Source organism: Diabrotica undecimpunctata, chromosome 6 (assembly GCF_040954645.1).
Source record: "Diabrotica undecimpunctata isolate CICGRU chromosome 6, icDiaUnde3, whole genome shotgun sequence".
In the NCBI taxonomy this organism is placed as follows: domain Eukaryota; kingdom Metazoa; phylum Arthropoda; class Insecta; order Coleoptera; family Chrysomelidae; genus Diabrotica; species Diabrotica undecimpunctata.
This window is the reverse complement of record NC_092808.1, coordinates 145,738,107-145,755,393: the sequence shown is the minus strand read 5'-3', so window position 1 is coordinate 145,755,393 and position 17,287 is coordinate 145,738,107. Positions and strand designations below refer to the sequence as shown.

At 32.3% G+C, this 17,287-nt stretch overlaps 2 protein-coding genes across 4 annotated transcripts in view; one reads left to right on the top strand and one right to left on the bottom strand.

Moving 5' to 3' along the window:
• Positions 1 to 608: 608 nt before the first annotated feature.
• Positions 609 to 9,026, top strand: ND-42 (NADH dehydrogenase (ubiquinone) subunit ND-42). Its single transcript, XM_072535642.1, has 8 exons — positions 609 to 949; positions 1,101 to 1,351; positions 2,192 to 2,322; positions 2,398 to 2,608; positions 2,857 to 3,021; positions 4,173 to 4,290; positions 7,762 to 7,871; positions 8,951 to 9,026. The coding sequence occupies exons 1-8, from the start codon at positions 719 to 721 to the stop codon at positions 8,958 to 8,960; spliced, it is 1,227 nt and encodes a 408-aa protein (XP_072391743.1). The 5' UTR covers positions 609 to 718; the 3' UTR covers positions 8,961 to 9,026.
• A 1,790-nt stretch (positions 9,027 to 10,816) lies between these two features.
• LOC140444042 (sushi, von Willebrand factor type A, EGF and pentraxin domain-containing protein 1-like) overlaps positions 10,817 to 17,287 on the bottom strand; it is a 47,318-nt gene continuing 40,847 nt past the window's right edge. For all 3 annotated transcript variants that reach the window (XM_072535640.1, XM_072535639.1, XM_072535641.1), the window contains 5 exons: positions 15,609 to 15,782; positions 13,672 to 13,854; positions 12,189 to 12,815; positions 11,425 to 11,619; positions 10,817 to 11,079 (listed from right to left, as the gene is read on the bottom strand). In XM_072535640.1, coding sequence (XP_072391741.1) covers positions 10,916 to 11,079; positions 11,425 to 11,619; positions 12,189 to 12,815; positions 13,672 to 13,854; positions 15,609 to 15,782 — 1,343 coding nt within the window. In that variant the 3' untranslated portion in view covers positions 10,817 to 10,915. The remainder of the gene's footprint in view (positions 11,080 to 11,424; positions 11,620 to 12,188; positions 12,816 to 13,671; positions 13,855 to 15,608; positions 15,783 to 17,287) is intronic.

Genomic DNA, 17,287 nt, shown 5'->3' with positions numbered 1-17,287 from the left:
ATAATATAGACCTTAAACAAGAACCTGCTAAACTTTGCTTAAATGTTAACGAAAAGAAAAGAAAATATGTGCTTAAAATCCGACCTGAGAACCTAATAAACGTAATCTAGCTGAGTACCTGAGCTCAAAAAAAAAAGATAGGAAGAACGTCACTGAAGAAATATAAATAGATACGCATATTTATAGCGCTAATAAGTGCTTTTATACATTTACAAAACGTTTATGAAAATCAACTAAGAATCTTTGAACACAAAAGACTTAGAAAGATAATTGGATCAATTAATGCAGACGTTATTACATTTTTAAAGTTACAAAAAATATTAGATTGGATTGGTTACATAGAAAAAATGCTGGATAATCGAGCTGTGAAAATAATTCAAAGCTGTACTTGGACCTTGGAACCTCAAGAAAACAACATGCGGAAGACCTCGTGAAATATCACTGAACGAACAGACACAGCAGAATGAAAGAATATTGCAACAACACGTAATACAGTAGAAGAAAAGAATTTTATCAAGATTCGACATTGAAAATTTGGGAAATTTTCAAGTAGTGTAATAATAGCTGCCTATCTGAAGGGTACATCTAAACCAATTTTAACCATTTTGTCATTTGTCACTGTCAGTTGCGACAGCTGGAAAGGGGTTATTAAAGTTACATAAAATAGAGAGAAGGCAGTGTTTTAAAAAGTATATGTATTTTTCTTAAGACACTCAATATGTCTACTTTTGTAAGAGTCGGTTTTAGCAGAGTTAATCAAGGCTTATGTAATGTGTTAAACAAAACTCAAAATGTAACTTTAATTCGAGCAATTTCTAGTAAGACTACAAGAAGTGGTGAAGAGCAGCGATCTCCTAAACCAGCCCCATGGCCGTATCAAGAGAAAGGATTCAATTTATTTCATTATTTGTATGATAAGACAACTGCGAGATTAGATGAAAATTCTAAGGTTAGTATTCAAATGTAGGCAACATTCTTTTGTAACTCTTGAAGAGAAAAATGTAATAAATTGACCACAGTTGTATCAATATTAAATTTGCCTATTTTTTTTATGTACCTAAATTTCGTTTAAGATAGTTACAATAATTTTAATATTTTAGATAATAGTTGTAGAGGGTCCACCAGCAGCAGGAAAATCAAAGCTTGCAAAACAACTAGCAGCAGAATTTGAAATGTTATATTTACCTGAGGCTAATTTGGATATGGAATATATTAATAGCTATGGCTTTGATTTAAGAAAGCTTGATTCTGAGATACCTGAAAGCTGCAGGAGTTGGGATGTTATGGATTTCTTGAAGAATCCTAAACATAGGCATACTCTTAGGTTCCAGATGCAACAGTACCAAGTAAAGTAAGTTTAATTATAAAATATACCTCTACCATGATGTGAATTGATTTACCTTTATTGTTTATTCTTCCAAGATGTTAATTTCTGTTTCTAACAGAAATATATTTGTTCTTATCGAATACTTTAGTATATAAAACTATCAAAAATTAATTGTAAAATAAAAAGCTGCAAATTTGACCTTTTAAGTGGTTAAATTTAAAAAAAATTAAAAAAGAATTATGATTAATTTGAAAATACTTTCAAAAATAATATTTTAATAACATAAACTTCAAATTCATATCAGAAATTGAATAGTGAGTGTATAAATTGTAGAATATCAAGGCAGTATTTTCAGTGGTTTTCATTTTTCTTTTTTGTACATCATAAGCAAATCATAATAGCTGATAAGATTTTGTATTAACTCGATGGTAAAAATTCAATATCTTTTGATTAGAATGTCCTATTGACAAACATTAAAATGGGGTTTAAAGGTGAAGAGTGCATATTTCATCAGATAGGCAGATACCAGTGTGGATTTCACAAAGAAAAATCAATGATCCATCCCCAAGTAAAATAATGAGGTCATGTCTGGGTACTTTATCGCATCATCATTTGAACAGATCATAGAAAGAATGCTTAATATCCTCTTCAGCTTCTTCAGTGGGAGTGTATGCATTTATAATTTTTTTTAATTACTTTCAATAAATCTTTCTTTTTGCTATAAATTAGTCACTTTACAACTGAAAAAAATACCAATTTCCAAAATTACTTCAAATTGTAGAGTGATCCTAACGTTATGCTTGAGTAGTATATATTGTATCTAAAATTTGCTCTTAATTTTACAATTATTCATAACTGTTTCAGACTTTCCCAGTATGTTGATGCATTGGCACATGTATTGAGTACTGGCCAAGGAGTCATTCTGGACAGATGTGTCTATTCAGACTTTGTATTTACTGAGGCCATGTTTAGTCAAAATTATATACACAAACTTGGTATGTATTAACTAGTAATAATAATTAAATAAAATCACCATCAATATGTTTTAATGTTTTGTCTTATGTTCATAGCTCGTAAAACTTACTACGAACTCCGTGATAATACTATTGGTGAACTGTTAAGACCGCATTTAGTTATTTACTTGGATAAACCTGTACCTAAAGTTATAGAGAATATTAAGAAACGTGCCATCAGCTATGAAAAGGATTCTTCAGTGTTGACTCCTGAATATTTGGGAGTTATTGAGAAACAATACAAACAAAATTACTTGAAGGAGATCAGGTAAATATTTAATAGATCATTATTCTTCATAAAACTCTTTATAATAGAAACATTTATTACTTTCTTTCATACAAATATTTTAATTTTTTAAACTACATTAAAATATTCACGTAAACAAATTATATTGACATAAATCTGTTTTTGTTTTCTGTGAATATTTTGTTACATCTAAGTTCTTTTGTTATAGTATGTTGCATTCAAAGAATAATTTATTTCATTAAAAACTACAGAATTTTTTTACTTTTCAGTAAACATGCTGAATTATTGGTATATGATTGGTCTGATGAAGGCGATGTAGAAATTGTTGTAGAAGATATTGAAAGAATTGATTTCAACAGATTTGATGAGCAGGACACACAGATGAAGGATTGGGTGTACAGATTAGAGGAAGAATGGGCAGTCTTACGACATAAGTAAGAGAATGAGTGTTATTATTCATTATAATATGTTGACATTTTTAAATATATAATTTTAATAACTATTTAGGAGGTGAAACTGTATAATAATGACATTACAACATCTCTATAAAATACTCTGCAGGTAAAAAATCAGCAACTGTGTAGTGTTAACTCTTTTGTTGGTACTGGGAAGCTATCTTCCCACAAAAAAAAAAACACTTTCATAATCTTTTTGATTTTCTTATTGATGTGCCTATCTGTGACGAATGTTAGCAATAATCATGACAACCTTTATCTTGTCTGCAGCAATGCGGAAAAGCTGCGCAGATGATGTGTTGAACCAGGATCTTTAATTAGGATGTTCTTTTTCCTGGACCTTTTCTCCCAAATATTTTCCATGCAGGATGGCTTGTTATAAGGAAGAAGCACCTCTTTGTTTATAATTTTCCAGTCAGTATATACTTACAAAAATTTTAACTCACAAAGTCAACTATCATCTAATTCCATCTGTAATCAGATTACTGTATATGTATATCAACAATTTATTTTATTTATTTATTTATTTATTTCAACGGTAGAACCATTTACAATAAAATACAACAAATGGTATTTTAACAAATTTATGCAGATATGTCAAATATTTATTAAAGTAAATAAGTGACTACTGAACTATAAGTGAAGCAAATGTGGTTTGACTAACTTTATTTATATTTAAAAAACTCATTTAATAACAAATATCATAGATTCTAATATTTAATAATTGTCGCTTTCAATTTACACGGATATCACGTACAAAACAGTTCGTCAATACTAATGATAACAGGCCACCTCAGAGGATTTATATAAGGACAGTTAAATGTTCTGGAACCTTACGCTACGCTTACGTGAGAGCCGAGAAATTCTCTGCATCAAAAGAGACGACGAGCAGTACATTTGACGGTGAAAGATAATTTTGGACTGCGCTAAAACACAGGACCACAATTAGAGGCGACACAACAGTATATAATAGCTAAATAAATTCCAAAAAACACCAATTCGATCTTGTCTTAAGAGTTAAACCTTTTCTTCGAATTGATTTTATTGAATTAAATTTAATATCTTAATTATAACATATTAATTTGATCATATTTGTTTTGTTTTGCTTTACTTTAATTTTTGATTTCTAGATACGCCGATAAAAAAGATCAAGAAATTATGAGTTATTGCAATATTCCTGCGTTTAATGTTCCCGAACTGGTTGTCGATGCTGAGGACGCCGATAAATACCATAGGACTATGGCTGAGGTAATCATATTTTTATTACAATACACTATAGTGCTAAGGTAAGTTAAGCTGTGAACTTGATCTATGCGGAGGAAAAGCAGATGTGGTAGCCGATGTTGCCAGCTACACTTCAGCAAAGAAATAAAGAAATGCATATAATTAAAAGCAATATTTTTATATAAAAAAACGTTAAATGGAGTATTACAAACGAAAATCTATATATCAATATAATCTAAAATATTTTCGGTCACATTCAGGAATTCCATCTTGATTTTTCTTGCTGTTCTGTCAATGTGTTACCCTCCTTATTTCTTCACTTCTTTTGTTTGAATTCGTTTTTGCTTTTGTTCAGTTTTTGGTAAAATTTTCTTGTCTGTATTGGCTTACTTAGATCTTGTAGTTCTTGAAGTTCTTTGTTCATATTTCTCTCTTCTTTCTGCGGTATATTTTATTTTCTTCCTTACGTAGTTATTTATATTCCTCCTCTGCTTGTTGGGTTCTGTGCCCCTATTGCATCAGTAAATATGCTTTGTTTTTCTTTCTGTTATAATCTGACATTCTTTTAAAAAACAGTCATTCGTTCTTGTTCTTCTTTGTTCACCTTCCGTGCCTAGTAATTCTTCAGCTGCTTCTTTCATATTTCTGCACCCTTCCCACTCTTCATTTATGTTTTCATGTTTTAGTCTGTTTTCTAGTTTGATATTTTTATTCTCTATTTTTGTTTGTATTTTTGAGTCCTTCTACATCTGAACCTATTTATTTTTTTAAATGTTTAAAATGCTGGCTCTTACCCTACTTTCGACCCAGTAGTGATCAGAGTAGACAGACAACAGGGTTCTTGGCGCATACCCTAAATCACATTCCTTAAAATCGCAACCTCCGGTCGTAACTGCCAAACGGCTTAACGTACGATGAAGTGTGAGGTATCATTGGAAAGGGGATGAAAAATGGGGTTGAACGCAGTATGTGCTGTGCGCATCGAAGCATGCCAAAAGGACATTACGTCATATTTTCGTTTCTATTGGTCCGATTATGACGTACGAGCGCTCGTTAGAAAGGGGAGGGGACAACGAATACGTTGAGGCAAAAAACAAAGATGGCGGCATTGCCAAATGGGCGCTAGTGCTATTGGCCTGATTTTGACGTATGGGGTGTCAAATGAAAGCGGTGGCGACAGAGAAGCCAACTGTTAATTCTTTTTCTGTCCACGTTCAATATTAACTGTCAATTCTTCTTTTTCGTATTGTGTTTAACAGAACGTGACATTCGACGCAGAACGTGATAGGACGTGCCAACGTCTACTGATAGGCATGCACTACGTTCACCGTTAGACATGTAACAGCGACAAGATTGATGATTTTGAAAAGGCAAGAGGTCAACATGTGAAGCACATGACAATGTCCATCCTGAACATCCATAAAAATATGCCAGATGGCTTAACCCACGCTCCCTCTTGGGGATCGGAGCCTAACTCCAACGCCTTTGACTACTCGGCCAACCTGACGTGCAAAGAGGCCTTATAACTAACAGTAATTATTATTGTAAAATTTGTTTGTGTCCTTTAAAATATCATATATGTATAACATTATTAATTAAAGACTTGGAATTATATACAGAAATATATTAAATAAAAAAAACGTGCTGCATCGAATGTCACGTCAAATGTCACATCCTGCATCGAATGTCACGTTCTGTTAGGCACTACACGGAAAAGAAGAAGAATTGACAGTTAATATTAAAAGTTGACAGAAGAAGAATTGACATTTGGTTTCTGTGTCGCCACCGCTTTCATTTGACACCCCATACGTCAAAATCGGGCCAATAGCAACGAAGATACGTTATAGGCCCATTTGGCAATGCCGCCATCTTTGTTTTTTACCTCAACGTATTCGTTGTCCCCTCCCCTTTCCAACGAGCCCTCATACGTTATGATCGGACCAATAGAAACGAAGATACAATATAATGTCCTCTTGGCATGCTCGGATGCTCACGCCACATACTGCGTTCAACCTTATTTTTCATCCCCTTTCCAACGATACCTCACCTGTCATCCTACGGTAAGCCGTTTGGCAGTTACGGCCGGGGGTTGCGATTTTAAGGGATGCGCCAGGAAACTGTCTATCTACTGATCAGAATCCGCATTTGCTCTTCTTTTGGTGCGGACGTTTATTATATTCGATTGGTGTTTTGAGTCTACAATAGCATGATCTATCATATTTACTGTAAGTCCGTCTGGTGATTTCTAGGTGCCTTTGTGTATGTCTTTTCTAGCGAAGTTAAATGAATGTTTTTTTTATGAAACACTCTCTATTTGATTGTACATTTAAAATCCGCTTCTTCTCTCGTTTCAAGACAATCGTATTAAGTTCAACGTCCTGTATAATTGAAAAAGGGTAGAAAAGCAACTACCTGTTGTAGTCATAGTTTTTAAATGACAGTCACATTTCATTTTTCTAGTACTCCTAATTTTCCTAATACTTTAAATCTAATACAAATTCATTATTTGTTCATTATCATCATCCAGCCTTCATTTATCATGTCCACTGCTTAAACTCCTCCATTTTTTACGATTTGTGCTTTTTGTTGCCAATTTTTGGTGATACGCCTGATGTCGTCAGCCCAACGTGTAGATGGCCTTCCTCTACTACATTTGTCTGCTCTTGGCCTCCAATTTGTAATTTTGCTGGTCCGTCGTGAGTCGTGCATTTTCGCTACATGGCCTGCATAGTTCCATTTCAGTTCCGCTATGCATTCCACAAGATCAGCAACACTCGTCCTTCTTTGCAGATCTTCATTTCTTATTCGGTCCCGCAATGTCACTCCCAGCATAGACAGTTCCATTCGTCTTTGTGCCATTCTCAATTTCGAAGCCTTAGTCTTGGTTAGAGTCATAGTTTCCGCCCCATAGGTCATGACCGGTAATACGCATTGGTCAAATACTTTTCTTTTGAGGCTAATTGGTATGTTGACCCTAAGTATGTCTCGCAGTTTTCCAAAGTCGGCCCACGCTAAAGTAATTCGTCTTTGGATTTCGCATTAGTTGTTCAGTATTTTTTAAATGCATTGCCCTGTATTTTGTATGACCATCATAAACTAAAGTCAGTATAGTTTAATTTGTTCAAAGTATTTCCTATGTCTATACTTAACAGTTTTGGAGATATTTTAAATTGTAGCGGAAAAGAGGCACATTTCATGAATTAAAGTTATTGTTTTTATTTAAGTACTTACTTTTTACAAATATCTTAAGTCAATACACAAAAAATTAAAGAATAAAATAAAGAAATTCTTATTTTCATTGTAGAAGGTGGTTAATTAGTTAAAGAAGTAAAAAATGAAATGTATACGGGAGTAAATATACGAAACAATCAATTGGCACAACACAATTATCATCACAAATAATGTATTTAAATAACCACTTACTTTTATTGTTGCTGTTATAGTTGTACGTACTGTATATTGTATTAGATTTATTCATAAATAATTATTTTGTAGGCGCCTGGAGAAGAGTTTGAAATTGGATACAATAAGGCTTTAGGAGACACCGGTTTGTTGTTCAAAACGAAGAGTCCTCACCGTAACACTTTACCATTAAGAGAAAGAAGGTAATGCATACACCTGCATAATGTGCCAAAAAATAATAATATATGAAATCATTGCTAGCGAGGAATATCTCCACTGTATTTTATTACCTTTATCTAATCAGTAATATCGAAGAAGCACTTTAAAACTTTTTTTCGTACGACGAAATATTTCTGACTTTTACGTCGATTATCTGATCATCAATTCTTGTTTCTTCTACGTCATTATAATCTCCTTCCACTCCTCTTTTATGTCATATGCTCTATGTGATCATTAATACTTCCCTAGCCCCATTTTTCGACATGACGCGAGCCTTTTTTCCTACACGTATTTTTATATTTCATATATATCACATATATACAGTACTCATAATGAGACATGTCTTGTGAAAGTTCGGCACGCTGTGCAAACCAAGGGTCTAGAAAGAGAAAGTATTCGGAAAAAAGAAATGAAAACTACTCGTAAAAATTGATACCTTATGATAAAATGGACTGTATATTGAGACTGCTTCTCTTTTTCGTGTTTCCAGTGGTTAAATAAGTGTGTTTGTGTAGTAATTGGGTTAACAAACAATTTACACAAACAATTATGTCTAATAAGATAATTATTTAAAATTCCTTGTTCTCGTTAAGGGAGAGGCACGTGCATACTTCACCCACTGTGCAACCAATGAGAGGTTCGTACAAAATTTCCTGTCGTTTTACTTTGTCACGTTTAGAGCTGTGTCTCAAAGATTTTTAAGAAAAAGGTTTATGTAAAAAACCGCTTGTTAAAAGCAATAAAAAAGTACAAGGAATTCATAACCGATTTTTATAATAAGAGATATAGGACAGGTCAAGATATAATGTTTTTGTGGCTTTGATTTTTTTACAACTATACATCCTCTCGATTCTAACAATGACGTGTCTCATTATTTGCCGATGTATACCGCAAGGTCTATGCAAATTTTAGAAACGTGCCAGGACCCTTGATGGTTATCATTGGAGAAGGTTTATAGTTGTGAAAATATTTACAAGTAAAAATCATAAAACATATCTTTATCTGTATTATATCTGTCAGTTCATTCATGAAAGTTCTAATATCCGCTTTTTTCTGTTTTTAGGACCGTCTAAACAGATGTTGCATTCATTGTATATACAAAAATAGATAATTTAAAATAAAATTATATACAAAAGTAATTTTAGTTTTATTATTTAATTTTAGGCTTCTATAATGTGAAAATAGGCTTGAACATTTTTTAAATGATATTGTCAGTTTTTCGAATCAAATCCACAAGTTTTAGTTAATACGATATAGTTTCAACAAGATGTAGCACAGCCCCATTCCCAAATCCATGTCGGGCAGTACTTCAACCGTATATAAGTTATAATGTCGGTAGTTTTCGAATAAAACCTTGTTACTTCTTAAGTTTATCCTGCTAGATTCAAAATACAACAACTCGGAAAATTAGACGTGAATTGAAAATTGTTTTAATCCAAGTGTATTGAAGGTGTATGTACAAAACCGAATAACTCAAGGGAAAAAATGCATCCGAATACTGAATTCATTACTGTGGTCTAATAAAATAAAGATGCATACCAAACTTCGCGTATACAGAGCAATTGTAGAACCAATTACCACATATGGTGCCGAATGTTGGACGATGACAAAGAATGAACGAGATAAAGTAGACGTTGTGGAAATGGATTATCTTAGAAGGTCATGTCGAGTATCGAGAATGGAAAGAATCAGGAATGAGGAAATACGAAACCGTACAGGAATTAGAGATACTCTTTCAGATAGAATACAAGGAAGGCAATTACAATGGTATGGTCACGTGATGAGAATGGAGGAGGAGCGGTGGCCAAAGAAAGCCTTAATGTATGTTCCGCCAGAAAGAAGGAAAAGGGGAAGACCACCAAATTCCTGGAGAAGAGAAATGACAAAAACAATGCAATCTAGAGGCTTAGAAGAGGGAGATTGGAGAGATAGGAAAAGATGGAGGCTGAAATGCGGGAAGCGGCAATCGCCGTAGGACCCCCGTTATATGATGATGTATTGAAGATGTAAAAACAACATAGATGGACTATGAACATAGACCTATAAAATGTGACAAAAACATTTGAAGACAAGATGAGTGTCACAGTCACACAGAATAAAAATGTCGATACCGGACCACTTATTCCTGAAGCGGCAAAATATGAATACTATCGAATAATATGCCTTCTGAACCATCTTCTGAAAACTTTTACATAAAAGAAAATATACAAAGTGTGAAGAATACATGATAAACACACAATTCGGCTTCACGAATACATTGGATACTCGAGACGCACTTTGTGTCTCTCGAGAATTGTGATATGTGTGTTTTGTTGATTACAAAAAGCGTTCGATAGAATAAAACATGACGAACTGATGGAAATATTAAATTCACTTGGTCTAGACAGCAGAGCAACAAACTGTAGATGTTATAGTTGGGGATCATTCAACAGACGACATAAAGATAGGAGGTCTGAATCAGGGATGTATACTGTCGAATTATTCAATATATATATATATATATATATATATATATATATATATATATATATATATATATATATATATATATATATATATATATATATATATATGTTTGTTTTGAGGTTTCCGCGGGAGCTATATGTGCTGTCACTATTTTTCCGGGTTTGACTCCGCGTTGTAAAATGCTGGTTTTCTTGAAAACCATTGTTTTGGCGACGTTTCGGCAAGGTCTCACTTGCCATTCTCAAGCCTGGTGGATCTACTTCTCGTCGTTACTCGATTAGTACTGGTCTAATCGAGTCACTGTCATTTTTTAAGAGATGGAACATAAGATATGATCGTAATTCATATAAGTTAAAAAATTGCTGTATATTTGTGTATCCAGAATATTTGTTATATAATAAAACAATGCTACTTAATGCTACACACATTTCTACTAGCCCCTAAAGAAAATAAATAATTATTTGGAAATTTTTATTAAATTGTTTTTAAGATAATACAAAATTAAGTACATAAAGTGCAAAATTTGCTGAAGCGTTTTTACTATTTAAGAAACATCGAGTTCTTAACAAGTTTTGTCTCTCTCACCGTCCCAGGATCCAGTTTTGTTACAGATCAGTGTGTATGTGGAACCACTTGGACAGGTTATTGCTACTTTATCTCCAAATAAATACGATCTACCTTTTATATCTGTATCATCAGATATTTCAGGTTTTCCACAAGATTTTCCTATAAGAAACAGCAATATTATTAATCTAATTTCATATTACAATTTCCTAATTAAAAAAAAAAATAAACGAGAACAACACGAACTGATATGCTCAGCGACAAAAATTTGAATTAGTTAAAAAGCAATTTTTACATATTTTCTCGAATATTTCATAAAGTAATTACCGAAGGATAGCTAAACTCTATATATCTGAATTTGTCTCTTAAAGGACTATTCATTTCTTTAATTAAATTTGATTGTATTTCATACAACCACGAGAAGAGTTATCGTACGATACTACAGAAGTAGCTAGAACTGTTACTTGAATATTGGGGTTATACATTTATAAAATAATATTTACTCACGTAGACATTTTCCTTGAATTCGAGACCATTTCCCCGTTGATAAACAGCGGATACCAAGGTGTGCTCCCAATTTATCATACCCTTCGTCACAAGTAAAGTTCAATTGATGCTTATACAGGTACGATCGGCTGATTGTTGCTTGACTGTTGTCGACTGCCATATTTTTAAATTTAGGCGGTGAGTTACAACTAATTGCTGAAAAATGTGTGAATTTAGAATCAAGACATATTTTTTGTTATTATAGTTATACGAACGTAAGGGTGCATTCTCTCTAACGCGATTGTTGCATGCAATCGACGTAAGCGACGTACTGTGCACTTTTCAAATGGTAAATTTATACAAGCGGTTTGCCTTATGCGTCCGAGGCAAGGAATCGCATGCATCTACTGCACGAACAACGCTTGAAGTAACCGGCGCTTTTGAATGTCAGTTATGAGCGCGAAATAAAATTTATATAAACTTAAGGGTTAAAATTTGTGTAAAATTAAAGATTTTGGTCATAGATCTGGATCATACGTAGAAAAAGTAAAAAAGTATACTCTTTTTTAAGGAAAATATTGTCTTAAATAATAAAATAAAATTCGAAAATATAACTGGAACTATAATTTTGAAAGGATTAGGTATATTATAATTAGAAAAATTAGGATGCTAAAAAATCATTTTGTACTCTGCCTCATAGGTTAGGTATATATACTCAATTTAGGTTTTATGTGAGAATCGGAGCTTAAAGATATTTTAGATAGCAATATAAAAAGTTAACTTACGTTGACAACTTATATTTGGTTCTGTCCAGTATCCATCTATAATACAAGTGGAAACTTTATCACCTACCAGCTTAAATCCTACGTTACATTTATATTCGATAACATTTGGAGATTCATTTATAATCGTATTATATGGTTTAATATTTACATATCCATTAGCAGGAGCTTTTGGAATTTGTTCTAAGGAACAGCCAGATTTGACTGATCGGGTTGTCGAAACTGATGTACTTATGGTCGTTGGTGTAGTTGTCGGAATAATAATTGTGGTTGTTGGAGTAGTAGTTGTAGTTGTAGAAATTGTAGTTTTGGGGGTGGTGGTTGTGGTAGAGGTTGTGATAGTTGTAGTCGTAGGAATGGTGGTGGTAATTGTGGGCATGATAATTGTAGTTGTGGGCGTGGTAGTAATAGTTGTGGGGATGGTACTTGTGGGTGTAGTGGTTGTGGGTGTGGTGGTTGTGGTTGTAGTGGTTGGGGGTGTGGTGGTTGTGGTTGTAGTGGTTGAGGGTGTTGTAGTTGTCGTTGTTGGAGCAATAGTGGTAGTTGTTGTAGTTGTAGTTGTCGTGGTAGTAGTTGTGGTTGTGGTAGTTGTTCTTTGAACACACTGAGGCGGCGAAAAATCCCACGTTGCTGCAAAACAAAGAATTTATTAATAAAAGGTGAAAGAAATAATAAGTTAGACTTACTCACAATCAATTTAATTTAACTAATCGGACGACCGGTTTCGCTTTCTATAATATGCAAAGCATCTTCAGGTCACGATACAAAGTTAAAATGCTGAAAACAATAATCCCATATTAGGGTGTTGTCTAACAAAGATAAAAAACATAGGTAGGTGATATAAATTATATAAATTACAGTAATTATGCCAATATTACATGTCTGTGGTTTTATAAATGAATAAAAATAATAATAATAAAATGTTTAAGCAGACAAGGTAAGACCCACAAATTGGTAACATCGTCTATTAAACTGTAATGAATCAATAAATAAATAAACCACTAAATAAACATTACTTACATGCCGGCATGTAAGTAATGTTTATTTAGTGGTTTATTTATTTATTGATTCATTACAGTTTAATAGACGATGTTACCAATTTGTGGGTCTTACCTTGTCTGCTTAAACATTTTATTATTATTATTTTTATTCATTTATAAAACCACAGACATGTAATATTGGCATAATTACTGTAATTTATATAATTTATATCACCTACCTATGTTTTTTATCTTTGTTAGACAACACCCTAATATGGGATTATTGTTTTCAGCATTTTAACTTTGTATCGTGACCTGAAGATGCTTTGCATATTATAGAAAGCGAAACCGGTCGTCCGATTAGTTAAATTAAATTGATTGTGAGTAAGTCTAACTTATTATTTCTTTCACCTTTTGAAATGGACTCACACAAGCAACACATTCATGATTTGAATTTATTAATAGCTTGCAACATATGTATTAAAATACAAAGAAAATGCACTTACCATTTTCAAGACAGCTCATTATATCCTGACCAACGAGTTCATATTCATCAATACATTCAAATTCGATTTGTGTGCCTATCTCATATTTTGTTTGGTTTTCTTTGAATTCTTCATAACTTTGATCAGAAATTACCATAATGTTACTGTACTCAGGTTTCCTAAAAGCTGGACATTGTTGTGAACCTAAAAGAAATGTATCTGTTTTAAACAAAATCTGATAATAACTTGTGCAACTTTTCATTCTAGTTTTTTTAGTTAGTTAATAAAAGAACTATTGAACAAATGTGAATGTGAAACACATTTTTATCAAAATAAAGTTTGTCACAATATTTCAGAATGATTCTAACAACAATAATTATTGAATATCCGACTTTTTAGTAAAGGATAACGTTTTTTCATAAGAAATACAGATTGGGAGGGGTGTCTGTTAGGGCTGTGTCCTTTCTCCTACTCTGTTCAAGATGTACTCAGAGGAAATAATCCAGGAAGGACTAGAAGCACTAACTATATACATATAGGAAAAAAATTCCTTGTAATTATAGGAAAAAAAGTACATGGGCGATCAATCAATAATACCTATACGATTGAAAGACAATACAATTCTAACAACTAAATTTCTTGAGGATTTACAACAAATGGTTGATAGGGTGGTAAAATTAAGTAAAGAAAATTAGTTGTTCCTAAACACAAAAAAGACATAATTTATGGTAGGCTTAACAGCGCCAAGAAAGCCTAACAAAAGGACCGAATTCTAAATCAAATGATCAGCAAAAAGATGGGGTGTGTGACTCTACGTGCCATAGAAGCAGATATATTTCAAATTTTAAAAGCACGCTCCAATTTGAAGTTCTAATAAAAAAAAAGGAGCTCGGACATTTCTCCCCTCCACTTTTCCGTGGCAGTATTTTACGAGTACTGTCATTTTAACGGGTTATAACTTTTTACTGTATAGATACGCCATCCATAAAATTGATCATAAAATTTAGATCTTTATTTAGAATCCGTTCAATTTTCAGTTCTTACTGTTTTAATAAACAATGGAAATATGATTTTAAGAAAAAAAATGCTATCTTGTTTCTTATTGGTCATAGAAGGTTTTGTTTTTTTTAATGTAATTTTTCACCATCCTTTCATTGCGTCTACTAACAAGCGTGAAGACTTCTTAATAACAAATTTAATAAAATGTTTAGGTTTTTTTAGTATACCTTATAAATAAAACTTCAAAGAATCGATTGTGATTTACAAAATACCTCTAGAGTGATTGTTTGGGTAGGTACAGTTGTTTAAATTATCGCTCTCCGGGATAACCAAATTGAATAACTTTTAAACTCGTTATTAACTGCTATAATTTTGAGTAGTTATATTACATATCATTATGCAAAAACAAAAGTTATTGACATTTATAAATTAGGTACTTAAAAAATAAGGTTTTTTTTTTAAATCATCCCGGTTAGTTGTTTTGTATTTTAATTTAGAACCTCTCAAAATTAAAGAACTTTTTCTCATTTACAACTTTTATTTGAACCATTTTGGAAACGTTTTATAGACAAAAAATAATTTTTTCACTTTTTAAGATTGTTTAAAATAAAAACAAAGCAAACTCAGCTTTACGCCTTGGCGGATTTTTCATCAGCTACATCTCATATAATACCTTTCAGAATCTTGAAATATCTGTATAAGATTTTTACACGAAATCAATGATTTTTTCACAGATAGACTGGTCTATGGTGGGACTGCGTACGTTACACGAAGCTTATAGAAGTAGAGGCATGACACTCAGTAGATGAATCGATGACATAAAAAAATTGCTGGAAACTGGATAAAAAGGACACAAGTGGCAAGAACATAGGGAGACCTACGTTCAGCAGTGGACAAATTGGGCTTTTTAGATTAATAGATAAATAGACTCCTATTACACTGTATTTTTCGAATCTTACCTATACATCGCGGTTTTTGAGGAATCCATTTTCCATTTTGGTCGCAGGTTAAAACTGGAGGTCCGATCATATTATAACCTTCGTAGCATTTAAACATGATTTTGTCTTCATAAAAGTATCGATTGCCTATCGTGTAACCGTTTCTAATAGAAGCTGGGTAGCCACAGTACATTCCTGAAAGTAAAGAAGTATTACAAAAAATGAAAATTAGTAACTGGCGAAAAATTAGAAATTATTAAAACAATAAAAAAATTTGAATGTGTTTTATTGTCCTTGTGAATTAGCGTTGTCCTTCATTTTGTAAGTATTTTCGTGATTTCGTAATTTTAATTTTAAAATTAAAAAAATTCAATATTATGATTTTAAACGTTCCACCACTAATGAAATCTTTATAGAATAGAATGGAAATATGCTTTATTGTAACTAAAAATTGTACAACTTTATGGACAAAGCTTACAAAAAGTCAGAAAAAGAACAATAACAATTTAAGATTTACTGAAATTACATAAATAGTCAATATCACAAAATAAAAGATAATAAAACAAACAATCCATTGCAAAATTTAAATAAATTGCAAATTGCATAATAAAACCTTACGCACTAATAAGTTTAAGTTGCTGCATGTGATATCCAAATATATATATATATAAAAATTCTTTAGTTACTTCTGCATAAAGGTACTGTAATTTCTTACGGTTATTCGTTAAGAAACTCTTCTACTAAATAATATATGGTCTCTCAGATAGATAGGCTTTTGTCATTTTACCGAACTTAAGGAAAGATGTTGCAGATTTAAGTTGTAAAGGGTTGTATAATTTAGTAGATACACATTAATGGTCTAATTTCTGGTGGAGTGGTCATGATTAGGTCTTGCTGGAAAAACATGTGGGTGTTTACGAATTAAGCAAACAGTTTCTAAAATATATAAAGAGGCAGTTATTTTGTTATTTTGGAACATTTTAAATTGATTTCCTCCGAAATAGATCTTATTGCATAGCAGGCTGAGGCTAGTTTCTTACTTAACAAATCGATATGAATGGACCATTTAATGCTGCTGTCTATAAAAATACCAAGAAATTTTACAGAATCAACGATACTGATCTGGCTGCTATTAAGAAGCAAGGGTTAAAAGAGCTCCTTTATAGAATAATGCGTCTTATTCACGTTAAAAGAGAATAAATTAGAGTCGGATTATTTTAAGTAGATCAGAAGTTATAGTTGCATGAAAAGTTGCAATATTAGAGTTCCTCCAGGTGATACTGGTATCATCAGCAAAAAGAAAAATTTTTCCATTGATTTTTAAGTTAGTGTTTTTAAGTTTTTAGTTAGTTCCCAAGTAAGATTGAAACCAATTCAAAGAAATACTGATCTGTTTTTTATATAAATGTCGTGATTTACACAATCAAAAGCTTTGGCATAGTCACAAAAAACAGTGGCAGTGTAAAGATTATTATTTAGTGCTTGGTAGACTTCATGTAGTACAGAAAACATAGCATCACTGCTACATTTATTAGATAAAAAGCCGAACTGACTGTGATAAAATGTTGTTTTCAACGAGAAAGGACATAAGTCGGGCTTTTATAAGTCTCTCAATAATTTTGGATAGTACCGATAGTAAAGCAATAGATCTATGGTTGCAGACATTGATTTTTCACCACCCTTATGAAGAGAAATAATAA